A 20,786-nucleotide genomic window follows, 5' to 3' on the forward strand; every position below is an offset into this window, starting at 1 on the left:
AATGTCACTGCAAAGCCTACGCCGAGAGTTTGACTCATCTATCAATCACAGCTTAGGTGCAAATATAGTGATTTTGGTTTCCCAATAAGGTGTTTTCAGTTCCCTTTAGTACATTGAACCAGTGACTTCCGATAGGTTACGCTGACCCCCACACTGTGCCCAGGAGCTTTGGGCTCCTGGGCATCACGCGGCATTGGGGACAACATTCAGTTGTGTGGTGTGACAGTACCACCTTCCCCAGAGCTGGATTCAGTGGCCAGCTCACGGTTGCTCTCTTCCTTTTCCCATGTGACTTCATCACTTCTTTTTCCTTTCCTCGATCAGCCACTAATCACCTGGAGAGCGCAGATTCACCTAGGCTCACCGGCATTGTAGCTCACATACCACTTGCCAGCTGCTTCTCTGAAATCCCCTGTTCTCCTCTACATGTCTTGTTGGCTCTGCAAAATAAATCTTCAGAACTGTAATGTCTGCAAGGTTATGAACTACTGTGTCATACACCTATCACCTATGAAGCATTATGAATAGTTGATAAGGAAGAACTGAATCTTCCTCACCCAAATCTTTCATCAGTTCTAACATTCTAGTTTCTGACTTTGGGGTGAGATACCATGAAATGGTGTATAAGTGGTACACTATATGGACTCTCAGCTAAATACCTGGCTGAGCAGACAAGTTATTTGTCCCTGAGCAATTGTAGCAACCCTTAGATTGACAGTTTTACAAAGGTTCTAGAGATATACAAGCAGAGAAAGTTTCTAGACAAGATTCATAATATTTAGCTTGATATTACACCTTAAGAGGACCATTCTGTGATTAACGCAAGGCAAGCATTCAGATCTGATCTCAGGGGTGCTCCAATCAATCACCAAAACTGGTTTGCATTTTTGGTCCTCCATGTTACCAAGACAATGAAAAAGCTGGTGAGCTGTTCTGACAAAAGCAAAGATACCTCTTTCTAAGCAAGCTGAATCAACACATTTTGATTACCACTCAGCAGCACTTTATTCTAAAGTAAGAGACAAAAGACATCAAGTAGTAAACTTAGTTCTGTTTGGAAATTCAAAATCTGTGCTTAAGGTCTCTTGCCCACCGCCCCTCCACCTTCATTCCTGTATGCCCTCCTCAATTCTGCCAAGAAACTGAAGTACTGAAATATCCCTTGAAAGCCATTCCAATAGGATATATATCCCTCCTGGACAAGTAAATCCTGAAAGTCGCATTAGGAAGCCTTCCATGTTCATATTAACACCTATTAAAACAGATACACGAGTTTCTTAACTTTTGGCTAGGGGTCTCAGGTTTTGGATATTCATTCAAGCTGAAATAGCAGGCACTTAAGCTTCATCTGTTCCTAGTCTGCTTTCTCACTAACATCTTTTTAACTTCTTTATTAAATTTGCTGGGAGCAATGGAAAATAGAAAGGCCATATTAGGAGTGTAGCAGCCAACAGCCCTCCTTTACTGAAGAAATCAAAATATCTCTAAGGAGACTGAGACATGGTCGACATGGTTTTGGGGCAGAATTTCCCTTTCATTTTTTGGCAAAATATCACAAACCTGTCTGTCAGTTCAGTGAATATGTGAATACAGCGCCAGCGGTCTAAAGATGTTATTTCAAGAAAGATATTTTCCTCCCCATGCTTACACTGATACGAAAAAGAACGCTAATACAACAGCTTACACATAAGATCAGAGGGAACGTACAGCTTTAGTGAGTGTTTAGATATGCTGTGAGGGAAATGATTAAAATCAGTCCACAAATTACTGAACCTCTTGCTGTGAATTAAAATGAAAACAAATGGTTTAAAGAATTTTGAGCAGTTCTGAGGAACAGCATCAAATAGATCACGCCTTCATTTTTCCTATGTTTAATGTGAAGCACATCAGCAACTCTGAGTTTTAAAGCCTTTGTCCCAGGTTAACCAATTGATTAAATAGTTAAGAACTGCAGTATGGTTCTCTAATATCAGTTTGTACTGTGAACTCCATAGCATTTACATACATTGTAATGATTTGATGATGTTGTACCTAACTGCTCTCAGCACTATTACAAAATAATAAACCATAACCAAATAAATTCTATACTTAGAGATATATTTATATTAAAATATTATCATTCAGGAGGCAGGAGACAAATTCAAGTGGAGTGTCTTTGTAACACAGTTCCAGATCTTTCAGTACTACCTTGCTCTTAGTACTTTCCAGTCTCTCTGTATATATCCTTCAGCTAGAATATACAAAACCATGATAATGGATTTGGGGAAATCTTTCAACTGACTCTTGACTTCTTGACTTGAAATGTGACAAGAAATTATTATTATTAAAGTTGAAATAAGTCGTATTCAGGACAACTCCACTGCCCTGGTCCAGTTTCAATGAACAGTATGTAAAGATTCCAGGAATATCACACTGATTATAAACCTTCAGTTTCCCTTCCTCAGGGCATTTGGAGACAAAGGATTCATGTCAGTAGCCTATTACCTATGTCTTGACAACTATAATTCCCTCTTCCAACTACAACTCCTTAATCTTCCCCTTTTCCCTGCCTCCGAGTCTTGAACCTTTCATGGCAAGATTTCATCCTAATGGTGTAGATCTTATGCAGTGGTACCCAGTCAGAATAGTTTCAAATGAAAGGCTTTTCTGACATTCAAAATTTGACTTCCTGAAGATGTATACTCGAGTCCTTCAGGACATCAGTGCCAAAAGTGTCTAGACCCCCAGTAATGCTGAATAATCCCTGTTCTCATGGAAATTCTGGAGATAACACTGTAGTATAATTCAGCATCTTAACTTCTGTATAGATTCAACAGACTTAAATTTAGCTATCCAGATTTTGAAATCTTCAATCCATAAAGAAAGGAGAAGAAGGTGGGGGGAATGGAAGGGTAACAGTTAAGTTCCTTGCCTCGTGACATATTATTTTTCATTAAGACTACAGGAAAGAACCACTAAACTACTTGTCAAAGCTATCCTTTGTTTTATTTTCACTCTGCTTTCTCCTTTCCCCTATTCTCTATTTAAAGAAGTTTTGCAATCTCTCTCCTGAAGCATGACAAAGGTGACAGCACAGTACTTCACTTTGAGAACTAGGGTCTACCATTCAGAAACTGAAATTGTCAGCAGGCTTACGTCTGCATACGTAAGCCACATTCTTCTTTACACTCATATTCATCCAAAGCACACTACCAACTTTCCAGTGCACGGAATTTCATGATAACATATTACTAAACAAAACTTGGACAGGATTGGGCAGGCAGTTGTCTTTTGCCAGTCCATAAATGTTTTTTATGACTAGCATTCTGATTGCTGGTATGCAGTAAGACAAACTGCCCTTATTATACAATAAGGCTTTTTATAGAAGACAGTAATTTTTCCAGTGCTCCTACTCTTTAAGGCTTTATGAGCACAACCACTCACTTTCAAAAGCACAAGGGATTGCAGAAGCTGTGCTTTTAATGCAGGTATTAACTGGTTGCTATTGCTTGGCTATTACTATTGTTGCAGAATATATGCTAATTTAAGTGTCCAAAATATGATCCAACACTCCCAGACTGGTGGTGTTAGACTACACAAATATAAAGCCTTTCTTGGACTGCTTTGTTATAGACTGCTTCCCTAGAACAAACCCAGCACCAGAAGAGCAGTACTGGTTTGATCCCGCCCCACTGAAGTACACAGGAGTTGTGACTTCAACAGCAGAAGAGTATTACTCCTTTACAGTCTTTATTTCAGAGCTGGAGCAAAATATTGCATGATTTCCAAGCACTGCAATTAGTGACAGAGCGAGTAAAAAGCCATGTCTTGCTATAGCATTCTTATTAGTTTGAGAAACAGCTTTTGTGGCATTGATGTACAGGAAGGATTGTGGCCGGGTAATTGCATAGCATTCATCTCTACTGAAGTCTGCAGAACTGTGGGAAGCCACTGATTTTCTAGCCCATCGGCCGCATGGAAGAATACACCCTATCTCGTTGCCTCACTGACCATACAAACAAGCTGTTACCATGGGCCTAGTGTATGTACTGAAAAGAGAAGCCCAGTACTGGGGATCTTATTTTTTTTGCTAGCTATTTATAATTTATTCTGCACCTTCTGAACTATGTGTACTGAATAGCACTCTTCACTGATTTAACTTTTATTTCTCTTTCTCTCTTTTTCTCTTCTGTAATCAACCACCTCTCGCAATGTCTATCCTGAAGCGTGCCAAAGGTGACAATGCATTACCTGCCCTTAACATCCGTATCTTGAGGAAAAAGTATGATACTGATTTCAGTCAAATTCCAGTTTAATAAAAAAAAAGGAGGGGGGGAGGCTGGACTTTTTCTGATGCACCACTCTTACAACGGAAAACTTTTTTCAGACCACAAGGTGGAGCAGTAAACCCTTATAGATCTTATTAGATCCTAACCTGATAATTAATGTAACAGCAACCTACTGCATTTATTAAAAAAAAAAAAAAAATTACTGGAGGACCTAAGAGGGTGGCTCATGACTTTCAAATACAGAGCTGCCCAGTAATAGCAATGATTGTTCCCAATCAGACTCTTCTTGGATCTCCTGATTAATTGCATTTATTAGGACATTACAGGAGTGGCAGCTTTTAGTGATGCCTAATTCACATCAAGGAGCTCACTTGTCAGCTCAGCCACAATGACAACAAGGAGACAATCCATTGATAACAAGATGTTACCCCCTGAACGCATAATTTTTTAAATGAGTGCAACATTAAAATGGAGATACACTCTCTTCCCCCCAAGGAATGATGCAGGAGGAAATAATTTCTCAAATACTAAGTTTAGGAGGTTGTTCTCTGCAGTCGCCTCAAAACATTTACCTTTAGAAAACAAACAAGGTCCACACAGACTCGCTATCATTCTACAATATAGAATGCCAGTTCTATATTGTAGAACTATGAAGAATGTTTCTTCTTTAATGTTAACATAACCCGCCTTCCGGCAGGTCTCAGCACCTTGCCTTCTTAGCAGAAGCATCGTCATTTCACAACACCAGTAACAGAAAGCAGAGTTTCAGTGACAAAGAACAATTAATATATTGGACTAACTATGGTGTTAGAAAATTCAAGGCCAAATGTTACCAAAACATCAAGTTCACAGCTTAGAAGTTACTCAGAGGTATCCTTGCTACCCGACTCTTTGTTGGCATGCAGGACTATACCTCTCTACTGATGTCCAATAAGACTGATGCAAGAAGAAAGCTCCAGTGCCCCCAGCTGAGCGGTGATTATAGCTGTACATCGGCATCTTATGTATAAGATTTATCACAAAACTACAGAAAAGCTTGTGCTGTGCAGTGCTTTTGCCTCCTCTCTAAAGAGAAATGCAGATGTGTCAATGAGATCACGAGGCAGGTGTTGGTGAGACCAGAGACACTCCAGGATGTTGTTTTGGGGAAGACTTTGAGCATTTGCTCTTTTTCTGCAGTTTGTTTCTCATTTATGTATGGCTCTACAGCCTTAGTTAAAATCAATAGATTCATAAACCACAAGGGAGAAATCCTGACCCAGCTGAAGTCAATGGGTGGTTTTTTTCCATTGACGTCACCAGAGCCAGGATTTCAACCCAAATAACAGACGTCTCTCTCTTAAGGACTCCTAAGTAGACAGAATTTCCAGACTAAGAATTATGTGAGAAGAAAAACAGAGTAAAGTAATAAAAAACTATTCAGACTAAACTGATACAGAAGACTTCCACTGACTAATAACTGATCTTCACTCAGTGCAACAGCTCAGTACTTTACCTAATAAGCAAAATGTCAGGACTTACATAGATGATGATCATTATTACACAAAATGAATTTAGTCTGTGAGAGTTAGGCTATGACCTCGGCATTCTCCTATGTAGGGCTCAAGCAATAAAAAAAGTACTATTTTAAGAAGTGCTTTTTACTCTCACAGTTTCATAGAGACGAATAATTAGGCAAGAATCTCTTTCTAGCTCTCAAGGCTAAAGAGAAAAGCTGGGAAAATACAAAGCAAGTACAAGACTAAACCCCAGCAGGCAAATAAAAGGATCAGACTAGAAGATCTCCTTTTAAGACATTTTAAATTATCCTGGGGTCTAACCCATGGTTTTTGAAATTGGCGGTTGTAGGAATATAGCTGGCATCGATTACTCTCTCTCCCTTGACTCTTCCCCAAAAGCAAGTGAGTGAAAACAGTTACCAGGCTGTTCCTAAATTGCAGGTTAATCCTTCATTGACGCATACAGAAGCTGATGACATGTCTCCAACCCTAACCCAAGAGATTTGGAGATCTTCAAGATTACCTACATTTTTCCTTCTAAATACTGTTTTACAGTCATGACGTATTATGAGTTTAAAAGCTGTTTAGAAATATGAAAAAATATAGCTGCGTGATAGGTTGAAAACAGCAAGCTCAGCCACACTGATTCATCATAAAGTGTGAGTAATCAGTGAACAAAATTGTCCCACAATCTGCCCTAGCAAAAGTTTGCACTGTGATGAAACAAGAAGGATTTTGCTTTAAACTGTTAATAAGCCTCTGCTTCATCTTGGCAATGAGCTATGATGGGCCCTGAGGTCATTTTCACATTCTTCTATGGCATTTCAAGCCAGGAGGCCCTGCGCAGAATGGCAGTGACAAAGTATGTACTGGACAGCTTGGACTGAGGGGAAAGTTTACTTCATTGCTTGAAGCCTATCAGGAAAATAGTCCACTAAATAAGAACAAACATAAAGCTCGGGTTTCACACTTAAATAAAAACTTCTGTCTGGTTGATTCACAGACAAAAAAAGGGAGAGTAGTCGCACAGAAAACGAAGGAAGGGTGTTGCTAGCCAGTACAGCTAGGCTGATGCAGCACTGTTGTGGTTTACCCTTTGGAGTCAAGGGAACATCAAGGGAAGCAGTTCTTATAGCCCTCCTCTTGCAGGGATGCTACTGAAAAGTTTTGCTTTGTGCCCACAATGCCCAGATTCTCAGAGACCCCACCTGACGGCTCTGCATTGTGTACAGAATATTTCCAGCACTACCCTAGGCCATATACAGATTTTTTTCCAAACGCAGAAGTTTTCTGTAAGGAACGTGTGACAGTTTTTGTGAAATTCTCATGTTCAGTGCTAATGGAAAGGTACAAAGTAAAAAAAAGCCACAGCCATTTGGAAGCTACCCTTGCCCAGACCTTCCAAAATTTTAGCACACTCCAACAGCAACTATAATATTTCATAAGAGTCCAGGGTTTTGCATTGTTCTAGGCAATTATGCAGTAGTAGCCATCACTGTAATGCAAAATTTGCCAAAATCGTTGCTAACAGCTTCACACACAGCCATTAAAGTTTACAAATAATTTAAACGGATGCAACATTTGTCTTCTATAAGAAAATATTATTTATGACTAGCTAGCATACTATCTACTTCAAAATATGTGTGAAAATGTATTTTGTAGTTTACATAGCATGTCTAAGAAATATAGATGTAGGAGAAAACTGTACATAAAGAGTACTTCCATGTAGTGTTGACAGAAAACATAGGTGGGTTTTAATAAAACATGGAGAATGGCTTTATAGTGTATGTAACATTGCCTTCTACTTTAAAGCCCTGTATAAACACCCATTATATGTAGTTTACAGTGTAGTTATTCTGCTTCCTTTAGCAGCATCAGAAAGAACATTCATCCTGAAGGCTTCATTTCTAATGACTGAGAGTGAAGGTTAGATTTACTAGAATTCTTATAGATAGGAACGTATAACTGTCTCATATTTCTGTGACGGAATATAACCCTTGATTAATATAGGATGAATTTAGAGGATTCTGTTGTGCAAGAGTTTGTAAAGATTAACATAGGACAGAAAGTATTCCACTATTGCAAATAAATCTCTAATAAAGCCTGGAAGGAAAAGGAATGTTTTGCTTTGGTTGTTGAGTCCAAAAACTGGAGTTACAACTTAAAATTGGATTAATCACTAAATGGTAAGGCAAGTTCTAAGCGTACCTCAGAGTGTTTGTACTTGATTCTTCTCTAGCAGAATTTCAAGGCATTTACCTCCTATTGGTTTGTACATTAATCCTCCTGAAAGCTGGCTGGCACTTGTCTGGAGCTGATTTAAGATGTCTTAAGCACTTTGTTTTACCCTGGCACAGTTATGAATCTCATGCTGCCTAAAATGGGTACTGCGTCCTCTCCAGAGGGTGCTTAGCTCTGGGGCTTTTCTTTTTTATTTTGACAAGCTGCAAAAGAAAAAGCAATCTTTAAGAGAAACACCCTCCATCTGAGGTTGTGTTGTGAATCAGAAATTGCACTGTTGCCTGTACAGAACAAAGCACTTTTAACATGCCGTGTCCCACTGTGTACATTAGCTACTACTGTGGCTCTAATTAGCTCTGCCAGGGCAGTTTTATCACCTCATATTAGCCACCCAACGCAGGTGGCATAACTGGGAGGTGAGTATCCCCATGTATCCCATGTACAATGTACACAGGACAGTGAGCAGCGAGCGCAGGGGCAATCCTGAGAATGTCAGAAAGAGGAGAAAGACCAAAGCAAGGACTAACACTGCCTGAATGAGGGACTGAATTCCAGAGGGTTCATCCCAGGCTCTTTTCTGGTAAGGTGGAGTGGCATCTCAGGGATAGAAACTTGGCATTCCTGAAGCATCAAATGCTCAGAAAGTGGGTACCGTAGCTTAATGTGGGTACAAAAAGTGCTCGCAAAACCCTTCAGCCTGCCAGTATACGAACCCGTGGCATCAAGAAATACCTATAAGGTGGGAATTTTAGACAGAAAAGCAGGAATCACTATTACACTAATTCATTAGTTTAGTTCACTGAGTCTCTTCAGATTATAAAAAGAAGGCTGAAACACTCAATTGCAGCGCTTAAGCATCTTCACAGAAAGTAAGCAGAAAGTATTGCATGGTATTCTAATTTATCAGGGAAAGCACTGCCACAATCAAATGTCAGATATATTCAAATTAGAAATAATGATTTTAAAAAAAAAAAAAATATTTTTTTATAACACCAAAGTTCTTAACCTATGAAATAAACTACCAAAAAAAGCAAAGGATGTGCCTGGTACCTTCAGATCAGGATTGTATGTTCTTCTGTCTGAAACGCTAGTTTATGTTAGACAGGCAGTTAGATCAAAGTATCCATTCTGGCATCAAATCAGATGGATCCATGAATTTTGAAAACATTCATTTTAGTTTACAGCTGACTGAGGCAAACCAAACACAAATGAACATACAAGTTCTCTGAGAAGGGAGAGAGAACCATGACTAACAGTCTGCTCTGAACCAAAGTAAAACTGTAGTTGCCAAATCTTCCTGGCACCAAGCAAGGACTTCCCTACACTGAAGAGACAGCTAAAGCCGATGAAGTAGTATTTCCTTTCACGTACATGACTATATTCTGTACATCACAGAAAATAGTTTTTCAGTACACGCATTTCAAGGAAAACTTCTCACATGAGGTTATGTTATTATGGATTTTCTAGTGCTGGAATCCACCAAAACCTGCTTCTCTTGATCCACAAGTTCACAGCAAATAGCTTCTAATGTCTTCATTCAAAAATCTTTTTAGCCATAGATGTTCTGCCACCAATAAATCAATGTACATCTCAAGTACAGCCTGCACCTTACATGGGTGGTTTTGTTGGTAATGCAATTGCAGGTGAATACATCCTTGTGTCACCCGTAATAATTGCAAGGTTGGGGAAAAACACAAATAGAGCACTCCTATTAATAAAGTGATAAAATAGTATTTTCTCTTCTTAATTTAGCATCTCTTAAGCTTCCAGTCATGTCTATTGTGAAGCAGCAGCGTTCCCCAGCTAGGCATCTGCACGCTGACCCGACAGTCGAGCACTAGGCACTTCCTCTGACCAGCACCTTCTGAAGAGTTTGGGAACTAGAAAGTTTGCTGTTTTGTTCCCAACAGTGTTAGCTATTCCAGGAAAAGATAGTACCACTCCTACAAACCCTGTCCTATTGAACATTAATAATAGGCATTTTATAAATCACATAACAAAATGGTCTACAAGCTGGCTTCACATTCCAGCTCACACTCTCCATTTTTGTTTAAACCAGTCACATAGTTAAAAAAGAAAAAGCCACAAAATCAACAAGATGGATTTGGGCAGAAATTTTAGTAGCTAGACCTTCACATTGTTACAAACTTCAGGTCAGTCACCAAACTACCGTCAAAACTCCCCTTGATGCTAATTCATTTATTTAGAAACAAAGGGGGCAGCTCTAATAGTACCTCTGCTATAAGGAGGCATGATATGAAAACAAAAGCTATCACTGCAGCCTTTTAAATTTTTGGACTTTCTACAGTCACACTCACGGCAGAAGATGGGAATGGCTCAATTTCCTAAGCTAGCAGCAGTGAGAGCGTTGTGAAGGTCAGCAGCAGGAACCCCCCCCAAAGCTCCAGAGCTCCCACTGCCACACTGGCCATCGTGAACCAACCTGATTTACGTTCTCTCAAACTCACCATGTCTCTTTATTTATTCTTTCATTTCCTATCAAACAACATAGGCCAGGGTTCTGTTCTTGTACGTTCCTGCGATTATCTTTACATTACACACTGTTGTAAATGTGATCATTTCATTAATTTATGTAAACAGGACTTTAGCCAATGACTTGGGTGTTATTTATGAATGAATCATGCTGCTCTGAGTGGCTGGGTATATTTAACTGTCATTAATTTGTTCAAAATAGCTACTAATGAGTTTCTTTAGCTCATTACTCTTGTAATAAAAAGCCAGAGAGATGACTGGGTTTGCATGGAAGGGCTTGGGTAACCCTTTCTGTTGCATCCCACTGTCCAGCTTATAAATACACTTCAAGTCACTTCAAATGATTTCAAGGCAGCAGCAGGTTAACAGCTCAAGACAAAAAATGCCGGCTTCAGCTGGCATCAGCCCATGAACAGCATTGAACCATTTCTGGAAACTATTTGTTTTCACTTTCTTTTGAGTGAAAGGAACACTATTAAAATTGGAATTCTAGAAAAAATGAAGGCTCCAAGCCCAAATTGAGAGTAGAAATATAAATAGGTTCAAATCTAGCAATGGTTTGTTAGAGGGATTAGCTAAACATAAGGGCTTCAAAAGAAACACGTCACTCACCATGGTATAGGTCCACTGGTTTTATGATTCAGAAATATTTTCCATGAAAAAAGTTGCATACTTGGAAGATTTTATTGCATACTTGGAGGATTTTATACGTGCAAAGTGCTGCTGAAGTTTTTATAGTATGTCACGCAGTCTGTTTTGCAGAAAAATGTTATTTTTGACTACTATAATCTATTGCTGGCTGGGCTCAACATCATCATACAGCTGCTGTTAAAATCATCATTTTGGCTTTGACACTGAGGTTACATCATACTCCTTTGTTTCTCTGACTTCTCTTTGCCGTGCCACGCAAACCCTTATTGCATTTAATCTCAGGTCAGTAAAGGTCTACCCTTCGACCCCTTCCTTCCCAGGAGCCAGCAGCAGGTTCAGGCTCGCCTCCTTCAGAGGTGCCCTCAGTGGCTGTGCAAGCCAGCTGGTAGCTAGTCTGCTGAAGAGCCAGAACGAACGTTCATGTACTAAGAAATGCCTGCCTTCCCAATTACCTCGTTTTTCTACCTGTGGCGACCTTGTACGATCTAGATTTCAAGATCTCTGCATCAGGGACTTCCTTTTCCATTCACAAGAGTCTGCACCGATTAGAGTTTCCACCCATTTTCCTCGTTGTCCAAGCAAATGTACTGCATTCTATCAACTGTTTGCTGATATTGTTTGAAGTACTATTCTGTATGGAAAAAAACAAGCAGTGTTGATCAGATACAGAGATTAGCTTATATTTCAATTCACCAGTTGGGAGATCTTTGTTTTTAGACTCTTTTCCTGCACAAATACTGGAAACGCTCCTATCTGAAAATATACTACAATATTTGCTCAAAGTTTGTTGTTTTAGCAGACATTCCCACCAGTTAACATTTTGACTAGAATAACCATGGTAACAAATGCAGAAGGCTAACGAGCACAAATAGTTCAAAGTTGTTTCAACTACCCCTGTCCTGGCCGACTTCTTGTATGTGCATCAACAATCCTTTTAGGATAAGAGCAGCTGTTTAAATGATCTTTTTTCAGTCATTAGTAAATTGATGCTTCTTTCCTTCTGGTATTTAAAAGCAAGATGAGACCTACTTGTAGGAGTAAGAGGACTATTTAGAGCTGCATTTCCCTTTGCTTCCCACCTCTTATAAGATCTGTGAATGCTGAAGAACAGAGGGAAGAGATGCTCTTTGCATGGATTCTGTTATAACAAAATTAAGAAGCTGTTTCAGCACTGAACACAGGAATGCAAAGCCTGTTTTGTATTTTGTCCTTCATTAAGTAAATGCAATAGTGTTGGGGGTGTTTTTTTTAAAAAAAAAAAAAAAAAAAAAAACAAACCTGTGTAAATTTCCACTTGGAGTTTCACACAGATGGTTCCTGTAGAAGCTGAGGGTTTGACCTAATCTAGTTTTGCGTAAGACACAAGGCTGTCTGAACTCCATGTACACACTGGTACCTTAAGGGGTGTATATGCATCTCATGAAATCTGTTAACAGCGAGATGTAGCAATTCACAACAGTCCAAGGCCAACCTGTGGATTTTGAACTGCACATAACTCAGTAGCAAGTCAAGTATGTCTCTTAAATCAGGGCTGTATTACAGATGTTAATTACTTCAGATTTTTAGCTGTAAAGGGAAATTAGGCAACATTGGGGATTGCTGAGACCGGTGTTGCCTTGTGGGATGCAGCTGTGTGCTCAGCCCCATCCCATCACGCAGTAGGGGAGTGGAATCCCCTCGAGTGCTATCAGTGTGTTACTGCCAATGCAACAATCCCACAGATTGCGTTCCCTCAGCTCTCTGAGGTAGGTAGATTTTGGCAAGCTAGTCTGAAGCATTAGCCAAACTGCACGCTCCCTAAGAGTTCAGCTGTCTGGGCTGTACAAATCTGACTGGTCCCTCGGACTCATGCAATTAAAGCACAGCAGTTTCCTGGGGCCAGTGGCGCAGGCAGGAGTGACGCAGCTGGTGTCATGTCGCTCTTCCTGAGACATTTTGATTCCATAGACCAGGTAGGCATTAGCAGTGAGGCTGCTCCTTCAGAGAAGTCTAGTGTGATGCTCAAATTCACACCAGTGGACCTAAAGCAAGAGGCCCACCAGGATGCCGGTTTGCCTCCTCCCTGCCCCACAGATGTTCGCACAGGCAGGGCGGTATGAAGCCTCCTTCCAAACAACCCCTCTTGCTCACAAGATACTGTACACAAACCAGTCCTATGATGGAGCCCCTGCGCAATCACAAAGTGAGGGTGATCATATATCACCCATGTGCTGTTTGTAAGTATTTGCATATCATTCTAGTTTACAGCAATTTGCTCAATACTTTGACCATGATTTATTTTCCTTTGAAGTGCCCACGATCTCAGAAAGGGTTCAGTGAACGCCATGAAGTTTGATTCTGGATATTGGCTGGGAAGAGGAGAGGAAATATCAAGATATTTACAAAATACCTGACTTTTTGGTATTTTTTACCTAATCAGAAGCTGCTAAACGAGAAGTTTCCAGAAGTCTCCAAAACATTAAGTCAACTTAATGTGACTAAGCACCCTTACTTTGAGATTTATCTCAATTTCAAAATATTTCAATCATTTAGTTACCTGAAAAGTAACCCAGCTATGAAATCCTGCCATACTGCGTAACTGCTCTTTGCTCAAAATTACACCACACCTTATTAATCCCTTGCGGGGGCAGGGCGGGGGAAGAAAAAAAAAAAAAAAAAGAGAGAGAAACCTCCTTTAACTAAAGCCTGGAATGACTCGCAGCCAAATAGATGACGCTCAAGCAAGTATGCCTAAGTACAGTACACTTCACAGTTCATCATGGTATTAGTCATACTTAAAAAACACGTATTTTAAACTAACATTTAATATGTATGTCCACTACGCATCTCCAGGATTAATTTCCTCAAACACAAATTTCCCTATTCAATTTGTGGCAAAGTGTTTTCCACAGTCTCTTGACATTGACGTTAATCAAACAGCAGTCCGTGCAGACTCCATACCTCCCAAATACAAGCTAGGTTTGTGAGTCAGCTCCACACACTGCAATACTATAGAAGCAAGACAAGTATGGCACTTTAAAGGCCGTCACTTACAAGACATCTGACAGTAATATCACCTAAAATACTTCTAGATATAGTGAAAGCATTACGTAGTACCCCAGATTGATTTAGCTGAGTATGTTTCAACATTGAACAGAGCTCAGAACTGCAAGGTATCAAGTGTTTGTTGAATACAAATATTTTTTTCTCTACAATATTCAAACATATGACAGTTCAACATGACAACCATAGAAAGCAGCTTATGAACAACACTGAAGTATTATTAAAACATGTATCGCTAGTACTGTAGGTGGCTTATGTAAATACAGGTTGCATTCACACTACACTCCATATAAACTTCATGAATAAGATTCTTGCCCCCAAAGTGATACCAACCAATATATTCCTGCTTTTAGGATACATTCTCAAAGCTTTAAGCTATTTTTTATTTCTGTTGATATACCTGATCTCTGTTTCCCTTGCTAGATTTCAGCTTTCAAATGCCTAAACTTATGACTGACTGCTGAATACATTACCCTTACCATTATGTTACAGCACGTTACTTTTAGAACTAGATTTGTGGTATGACTAAGAGAACAGAGTTTGCTTTTCTATTCTTATTCTCCAGTATATACTCAAAATTCCCTCTCTGAATAGTCATGGTAGGCAGCTTACGCTAGTAATATCTGTGAAAAGCAAACATGAAAGGTAAGGGAGCAACAACTATTCAGACTTTTAAAAGAACGACTGTAGTTTCAGAAGTACCTCTTAAATATGCAGTTTTTTCTGTTTACTGGCATGTTTTAGATAGCTGCAGTCATGCTTTTAGCTTTTATGGACTACACACACCTTCTGCAAGTTTATGTATTTGGAAACAATGCAAACTTACTTCCTTTTGCAAAGGAAGTTTTCAAATTACTACACCAGTACAGCAGATTTTAAAGGTTTGCAAAGGTTCCTTATTACCTGCTGTTGGGAAAAATAGAGAGCTGCTGCTGGTTTTGTTTTTTTTTCTTTTCCTGAACAACATCACTGTGATTTTCACAGTCCAGTTTCTTTTTCATAAGTAACTCCCAAGGACAGCAATCAGTTATTCAGGATGTGTAGTTACTCTTTCAGGTCCTTATTTATCAAAACAATCTAATCTTTTTATACAGACAAATCTTACATGAATTGAACTTTTCTGGACCAAGCTATGCAATAAAATAAAAGCTACACTTTACAGGTACCACAAAGCAGAGGACTGACAGAGAATCCAGTTATTAAACATGATACCAACTATAATTGTTTTATAGTATCATATGTAGCCATGCCCTTTGACCTGAGATCATATAAAATCACTAAGAAATTTTCAGATCATTTCTAATGTTAGATGATCCTTTTGTATTTCAGTTGGCAATACTCTTAATGGCACTGACACATCGGGATTTTTCTACAGGTGATAGTTTCTGTGGCATGGACTCACAGGAGAATCCTCAGTCAAGTAAAGCTCTGTATTTCAGGAAGGTGCAAGCAGCCCCAGCACTGCCCTGCTGCAATATAAAGATGCTGTACTTGGGGCTAGCAGTGAAACCTAGTACATACTCCCCATTAATGGCAATGAGTATCACTAGGTTGGAAAGGGATGTGTTGTCTAACACATTTCATAAGGGAATTTATTATAGCAAAACGCAAAATATGCCATGGAAGCCCAAATTCCGTATGGCTGACCAGTAGTGATTAATTTTCAAGCCAGAGGTTCCTGCAGACACTTTAAACAGTATGATTTAAATCACACTTACAAGAACTTGCACAACATTTCTTTTCCCCTGTTACTGGCCTCCATGCTCCCTTTTGGACATACTACACTAAAAAACACTTGACAAAAATTTTCAGAGTCCCTTTCACTTTTACCTCTGCAAGTGTGTTTGGCATCATTTCTTCAGATAGACATTCATTTTCAGGGACACTTTTTTTTGCCTTTGAAGTCAAAAGCAGAGGGGAAGCATTAGGGGTAAATAGAAGCCATGGTCTACAGCTTTTTTTCAGGGGTTCTGTCTCTGAGACCTTAACAAACAAACAAAAACAAACAAACAAACAAAAAACAAACAAACAAACAAAAAAAAAAAACAAAAAAAAAACAGGAAAGGGACAAAAGAACATGGGTTCTTCCTTCCTGGTATTTCCTTTCTACTTCCCAAAGGCAGTTGCTTTGTCTTTAGCCAGTAGAAGCAAGCAATAAAGCAAAATGTAACTAAAACCAACTACAATATCTAATTATTCTCTTTTCAGGTGCTTTTCTTATTCCTTATATCCTCTTCTTAATCATTGCTGGAATGCCCCTGTTCTATATGGAATTAGCACTGGGACAGTATAACCGAGAAGGGGCTGCCACTGTGTGGAAAATCTGTCCAGTTTTCAAAGGTAAGTGTCCCTCTGCTCACTTGAATAGCACTGTGAGGGTGCCACACAAACAAAGTAAAGGTCTCTCATCTTTCCACAGACAGCATGATATTTGCTGACCTTTCCCCAGCCCTTGAAGTCAGAAGTCTTTTTGTTATCACAGGTGGAGCACAAAATGGGAAAAGCCACAGCAATCATCTTCAGGGTGATTGCTAAGGAGTGCAACAGAGGAGTTCAGCCCCATCCTCCCTTTCCCCAGCATATTGGGGAGTAGGAGGAACTGGGTATCGCTAGGTGGAGGGTGGGGTTGGCAATGCAAGCATTTGGAAATAACAAATCCCATACAGGTCAGTTCAGCCCTGTCTCCGCCAGCAACTAATACAACCACTGTCTCCATTCAGCTCATTGTGCAGCGCTTTCTCTGCAGAAGTCAGCATGCAACTCATATGGAGTTGTAAAGACTGTAGTTCAGCCACTAGACTTGTAACATCACATGAGTTATCTGTGGCTCTGTACCTCAGTTTTCCTGCCTATGAAATGGGAGCAATGATTCTGATAGACTTGGTAAAGTGGTTTTCAAATCCAGCAATGAAAAGCACTTATTAAAACCTAAACATTATTATTACTATTGAGTGTTTTCCATGAGGGTTAACTCCCCAGTGCCACTGAATAAAAGGCTGTGGTCTGTTGCCTTGTGCACTGAGTTGCAATCATTCTGCAAGGAAGAAATAGCTGAGGTTAGATGTCTGGATGCTGATCAGGGTGTTTGGCATTGATCAGGGAGAAAGAGATCTCCCTGGGTGAAAGAAGCCATATGCTTTCTGTACATGAAACAATTCTTGAGGCTCCTTAAATATTTTTCTTAAGCATTGCTTACCAGCAAAAATGGTACGTTCCCCTACATCTATACCAGATTGTATCTAAAATCTTATGTAAAAGCCTTTTCAACACAGAGCTATTTGAAATTAAACCAGTCAAGCTCTGCTGATCTTAGAAGCTTAAAATTCAGATCGTGTTCATCCCGTCACTGACAAAAGCTGAGGAGCTTAACAACAGCAATCCAAACTTGGCGGATCTGGTGCTTGGATATAGGTTACACTGAGTAAATGTTAGTCTTCTTTCTCGAAATACAGCTTTCCTCTTCAAGGGGTCTAGTGCCACAGAATAGGAAAACTGCAGTTTTTTTTCTTATCAGTCAAACCTAAAACTCACAGGAAAATTAGAGATATAATAAAAAATAAATAAGCAAGCTAATAAAAAACGTGCCCCAAAATTTTAAAATGAATTCATATAGATTTACCTAGCCCTTCTATAATCGCTTCATGGGAGACAAAATTCATCCCAGCACCCTGGAACCTGAAGACCCTTGCTCAATCAAAATTCCTGCCAGTATCAGTTAATACCTTTGGATGGCAACAAGGATTTTGAAAACCTAACTGAAAACCTTAGACCTTTAGGATCTCAAAGTGTTTGAGCCAAATACCACTGTGCTCAGAGGTACTCTATCTGTTGACTTCAGGATTGAAAAGATGATGAGAAAGGAAAATAGAACCTTCATGTATAGTCTTGTTGACATTCCAGCTGTGTTTTTAAGCTGACATTTTCAAGGTGGACTAAACATACACTACTGTTGATTTTTAAGTGTTCTTATTACTAGGACACAGAATAGCATAAGTTATTTGATTCTCAAAAACTAATAAGCATTGAGTTGTATTTGCACCTCAGCACTAGTATGAACCCAGGACTTCTAAAGTTTATCAAATCTTCTGATAACACACAAACACATTTCACTGCTAACGCTTTTGAGTTGTTTCTAGGATAACTCAAATCACTCACATAAAAAGTACACAGTCTACACAAATTTATAACAGCTGCTCTAAATGAGCAGCACTATAGTACTAATTTTAGTTACGAATAATATTGCTATGAACTCTAAGGACTCTACTTCTAATGAGATGCTCTCATAACACATGCAATTAAAAATATACCCTGTAACCTTTGCAACACAGTCTGTTTTCATCTCTGCATTTTCCGGGGTCTATTTTAGAGTGTGGGCGGTGCAGCATTACTTTTAAGAAAAGCTAGACCTAGAAACACGAGAGCAAATTCATTCCTGAACATTCTTATGATTTCAGAGGAGTGACATTTAAGATACATTTGATCCAGTATTTTTTAATCTTAGTATTAAATAGCTGTCATTGTCCTAAATTGGAGGAATTTCGGAAAATCATCCAATTAGAGGGCAACATATATTATTCATACTTAGTATTTTAACATTCACATCAACATTTAAGAATTATCCCCCTGGGTGATTCACCCCTCCGCTCCATTCTGTTGATCATAATGCATCACTAGAGTTTGAGCATTAATGTACCGGATTCATTTAAGCACCAAGGATTTGAAGATGCAGTTTCATCTTTACTTTCACAATCTTTTCCCCCAATGTTAGGGATGAGCAAACTGGTCTATGTATCCTGAAGCCTCCTGAAGAGCAAAGAGTAACTTTGGTATATGCAGCAGCCTTTGAACTGCCAACTCCTTCAGGGTCAGCAGCTGTTCCTTATGCAAATTTTAAACCAAGAATTAATGCTCAAAGTGAGTGCTACTTCCTTGCTTTATCAAGAAATATGAAGACCTAATAATCTCCAACTACTAGGCCTCCAATGCAGCACCTCCAAAAAACTGAAGAAAATTAGAAGTACAGGTTTACATTTAGGTGCTGTGACAGTACAGTGATGATAATCATAAAACAGCTGTAGTCTCTACCTGTTGTAAGTAATACAACTTTGGGATAGGATTCAGAGAACAACACTGCACACAGAGTAAAGGAAGAAATTATATAGGCCAAAGTAAAGCAAACTTCCTGAATAATTCTGGCAACAAACTTTTGTTCTGCTCTGACATTAGTACCAAAGCTTCCTCCCAAACCACTGGAAAATGTCCATTTTCATGAGGAGAACATGCACACTCTGGGACTCTCTCCCTAAAGGGACCCTCCAAGCACACTGCACAGTACTCAAATATACAAACCAAATGTTCAAAGTCAAAAGAGAGTGCTTACAGTGGGGATTCTGTAATCCTGGGGAGATAATAAAATGGTTTGAAGGTCCGCACACAGTTTAGCCCCAAGCTTCTTATTCACCAGGATTTAATGGCATGCCCAAGAACCACTTGAGCCCCTCAGTGGAACAGCACAGATTGTTTCATGCATGTCTTGGACCTAGTTAAACACCAGTGGAAACCAATCTGGAGAGTAACAATGGGAAAGAAACAGGAGAGGGATCAGTGTCTGTTCCAAACTAGCTCAGGGTGGGAACGTGAGGCATAGGGAAGCTTCACTTAAGTCTCGAGCTTTACTTTTCCAAGAAAAGTTGCCAAGGACTCTGACATTATGAAGATGAAGTGAGTTTCACTCCTAACATGGGCTTGCAATCTTCTCCATTGGAAGGAAATCAGCAACAGAGTTTTACAAGAGCAAATTTTGACATTGCACTGCTTAATTTCTTCTCTGGCAAACAGCTGGACTTCCTAAAAGCCAGTCATTTTCCAAAATCATTAATATAATTGTTTGTTTTAAGGTCAGTGACACTGTGTCCACATGCGTGCATGCAAACATAAAAAAATTCCTTTTACTGGTCTGAAGATCTAAAATGAATTTGCAACCATGTATGGCTGAGTTTAACTACAGTGTTTGCATATACTGTTGCACATAAAACGCAATGTATAATCTAGTTTTCCTTTGTCTTTAGGTGTAGGCTATGCAGTGATACTCATAGCTCTTTACGTGGGTTTCTACTACAACGTTATCATAGCTTGGTCTCTGTATTATCTATTTTCATCATTCACATTTGAGCTTCCCTGGACAAACTGCGACAACAGTTGGAATAGCCCAAACTGTACAGATCCCAAACTCTTCAATGCATCAGTGCTTGGCAATGGTACCAAATATTCAAAGTACAAGCTCACTCCTGCGGCTGAATTTTATGAGTAAGTGTTGACTTGGCTTTGCTATTTATTCAACATTTTATGTCTAAGAGTGTTTCCTCTAGAAGGTAAAATAGCTTAGCACCCAGCCTCTAGAATAAGCATCAGAAGACTAAGGTTAAAATGGATTTGTAATGTTGATCTGTATACCTGTGTGATTAAGACTCTTGCATCTGCAAGCTTTGATTTCTCTTGTACAAATGCAATACTTGCCACTGAGCAAAATGGAATTGGACAGAAGACACAAGTCTTCCCCAATGTATCACTTCTGCTTGCACCAACTTTGCCA

At 39.3% G+C, this 20,786-nt stretch overlaps 1 protein-coding gene across 1 annotated transcript in view; it reads left to right on the top strand.

Moving 5' to 3' along the window:
* Positions 1 to 20,786, top strand: part of SLC6A2 (solute carrier family 6 member 2) — a gene marked incomplete at both ends in the record, with an annotated part of 72,615 nt that overhangs the window by 7,982 nt on the left and 43,847 nt on the right. The window contains 2 exons of the mRNA XM_082489527.1: positions 16,403 to 16,534; positions 20,263 to 20,500. Coding sequence (XP_082345653.1) covers positions 16,403 to 16,534; positions 20,263 to 20,500 — 370 coding nt within the window. The remainder of the gene's footprint in view (positions 1 to 16,402; positions 16,535 to 20,262; positions 20,501 to 20,786) is intronic.

This window comes from Vanellus vanellus, assembly GCF_965231255.1.
Source record: "Vanellus vanellus genome assembly, chromosome: 12".
In the NCBI taxonomy this organism is placed as follows: Eukaryota; Metazoa; Chordata; class Aves; order Charadriiformes; family Charadriidae; genus Vanellus; species Vanellus vanellus.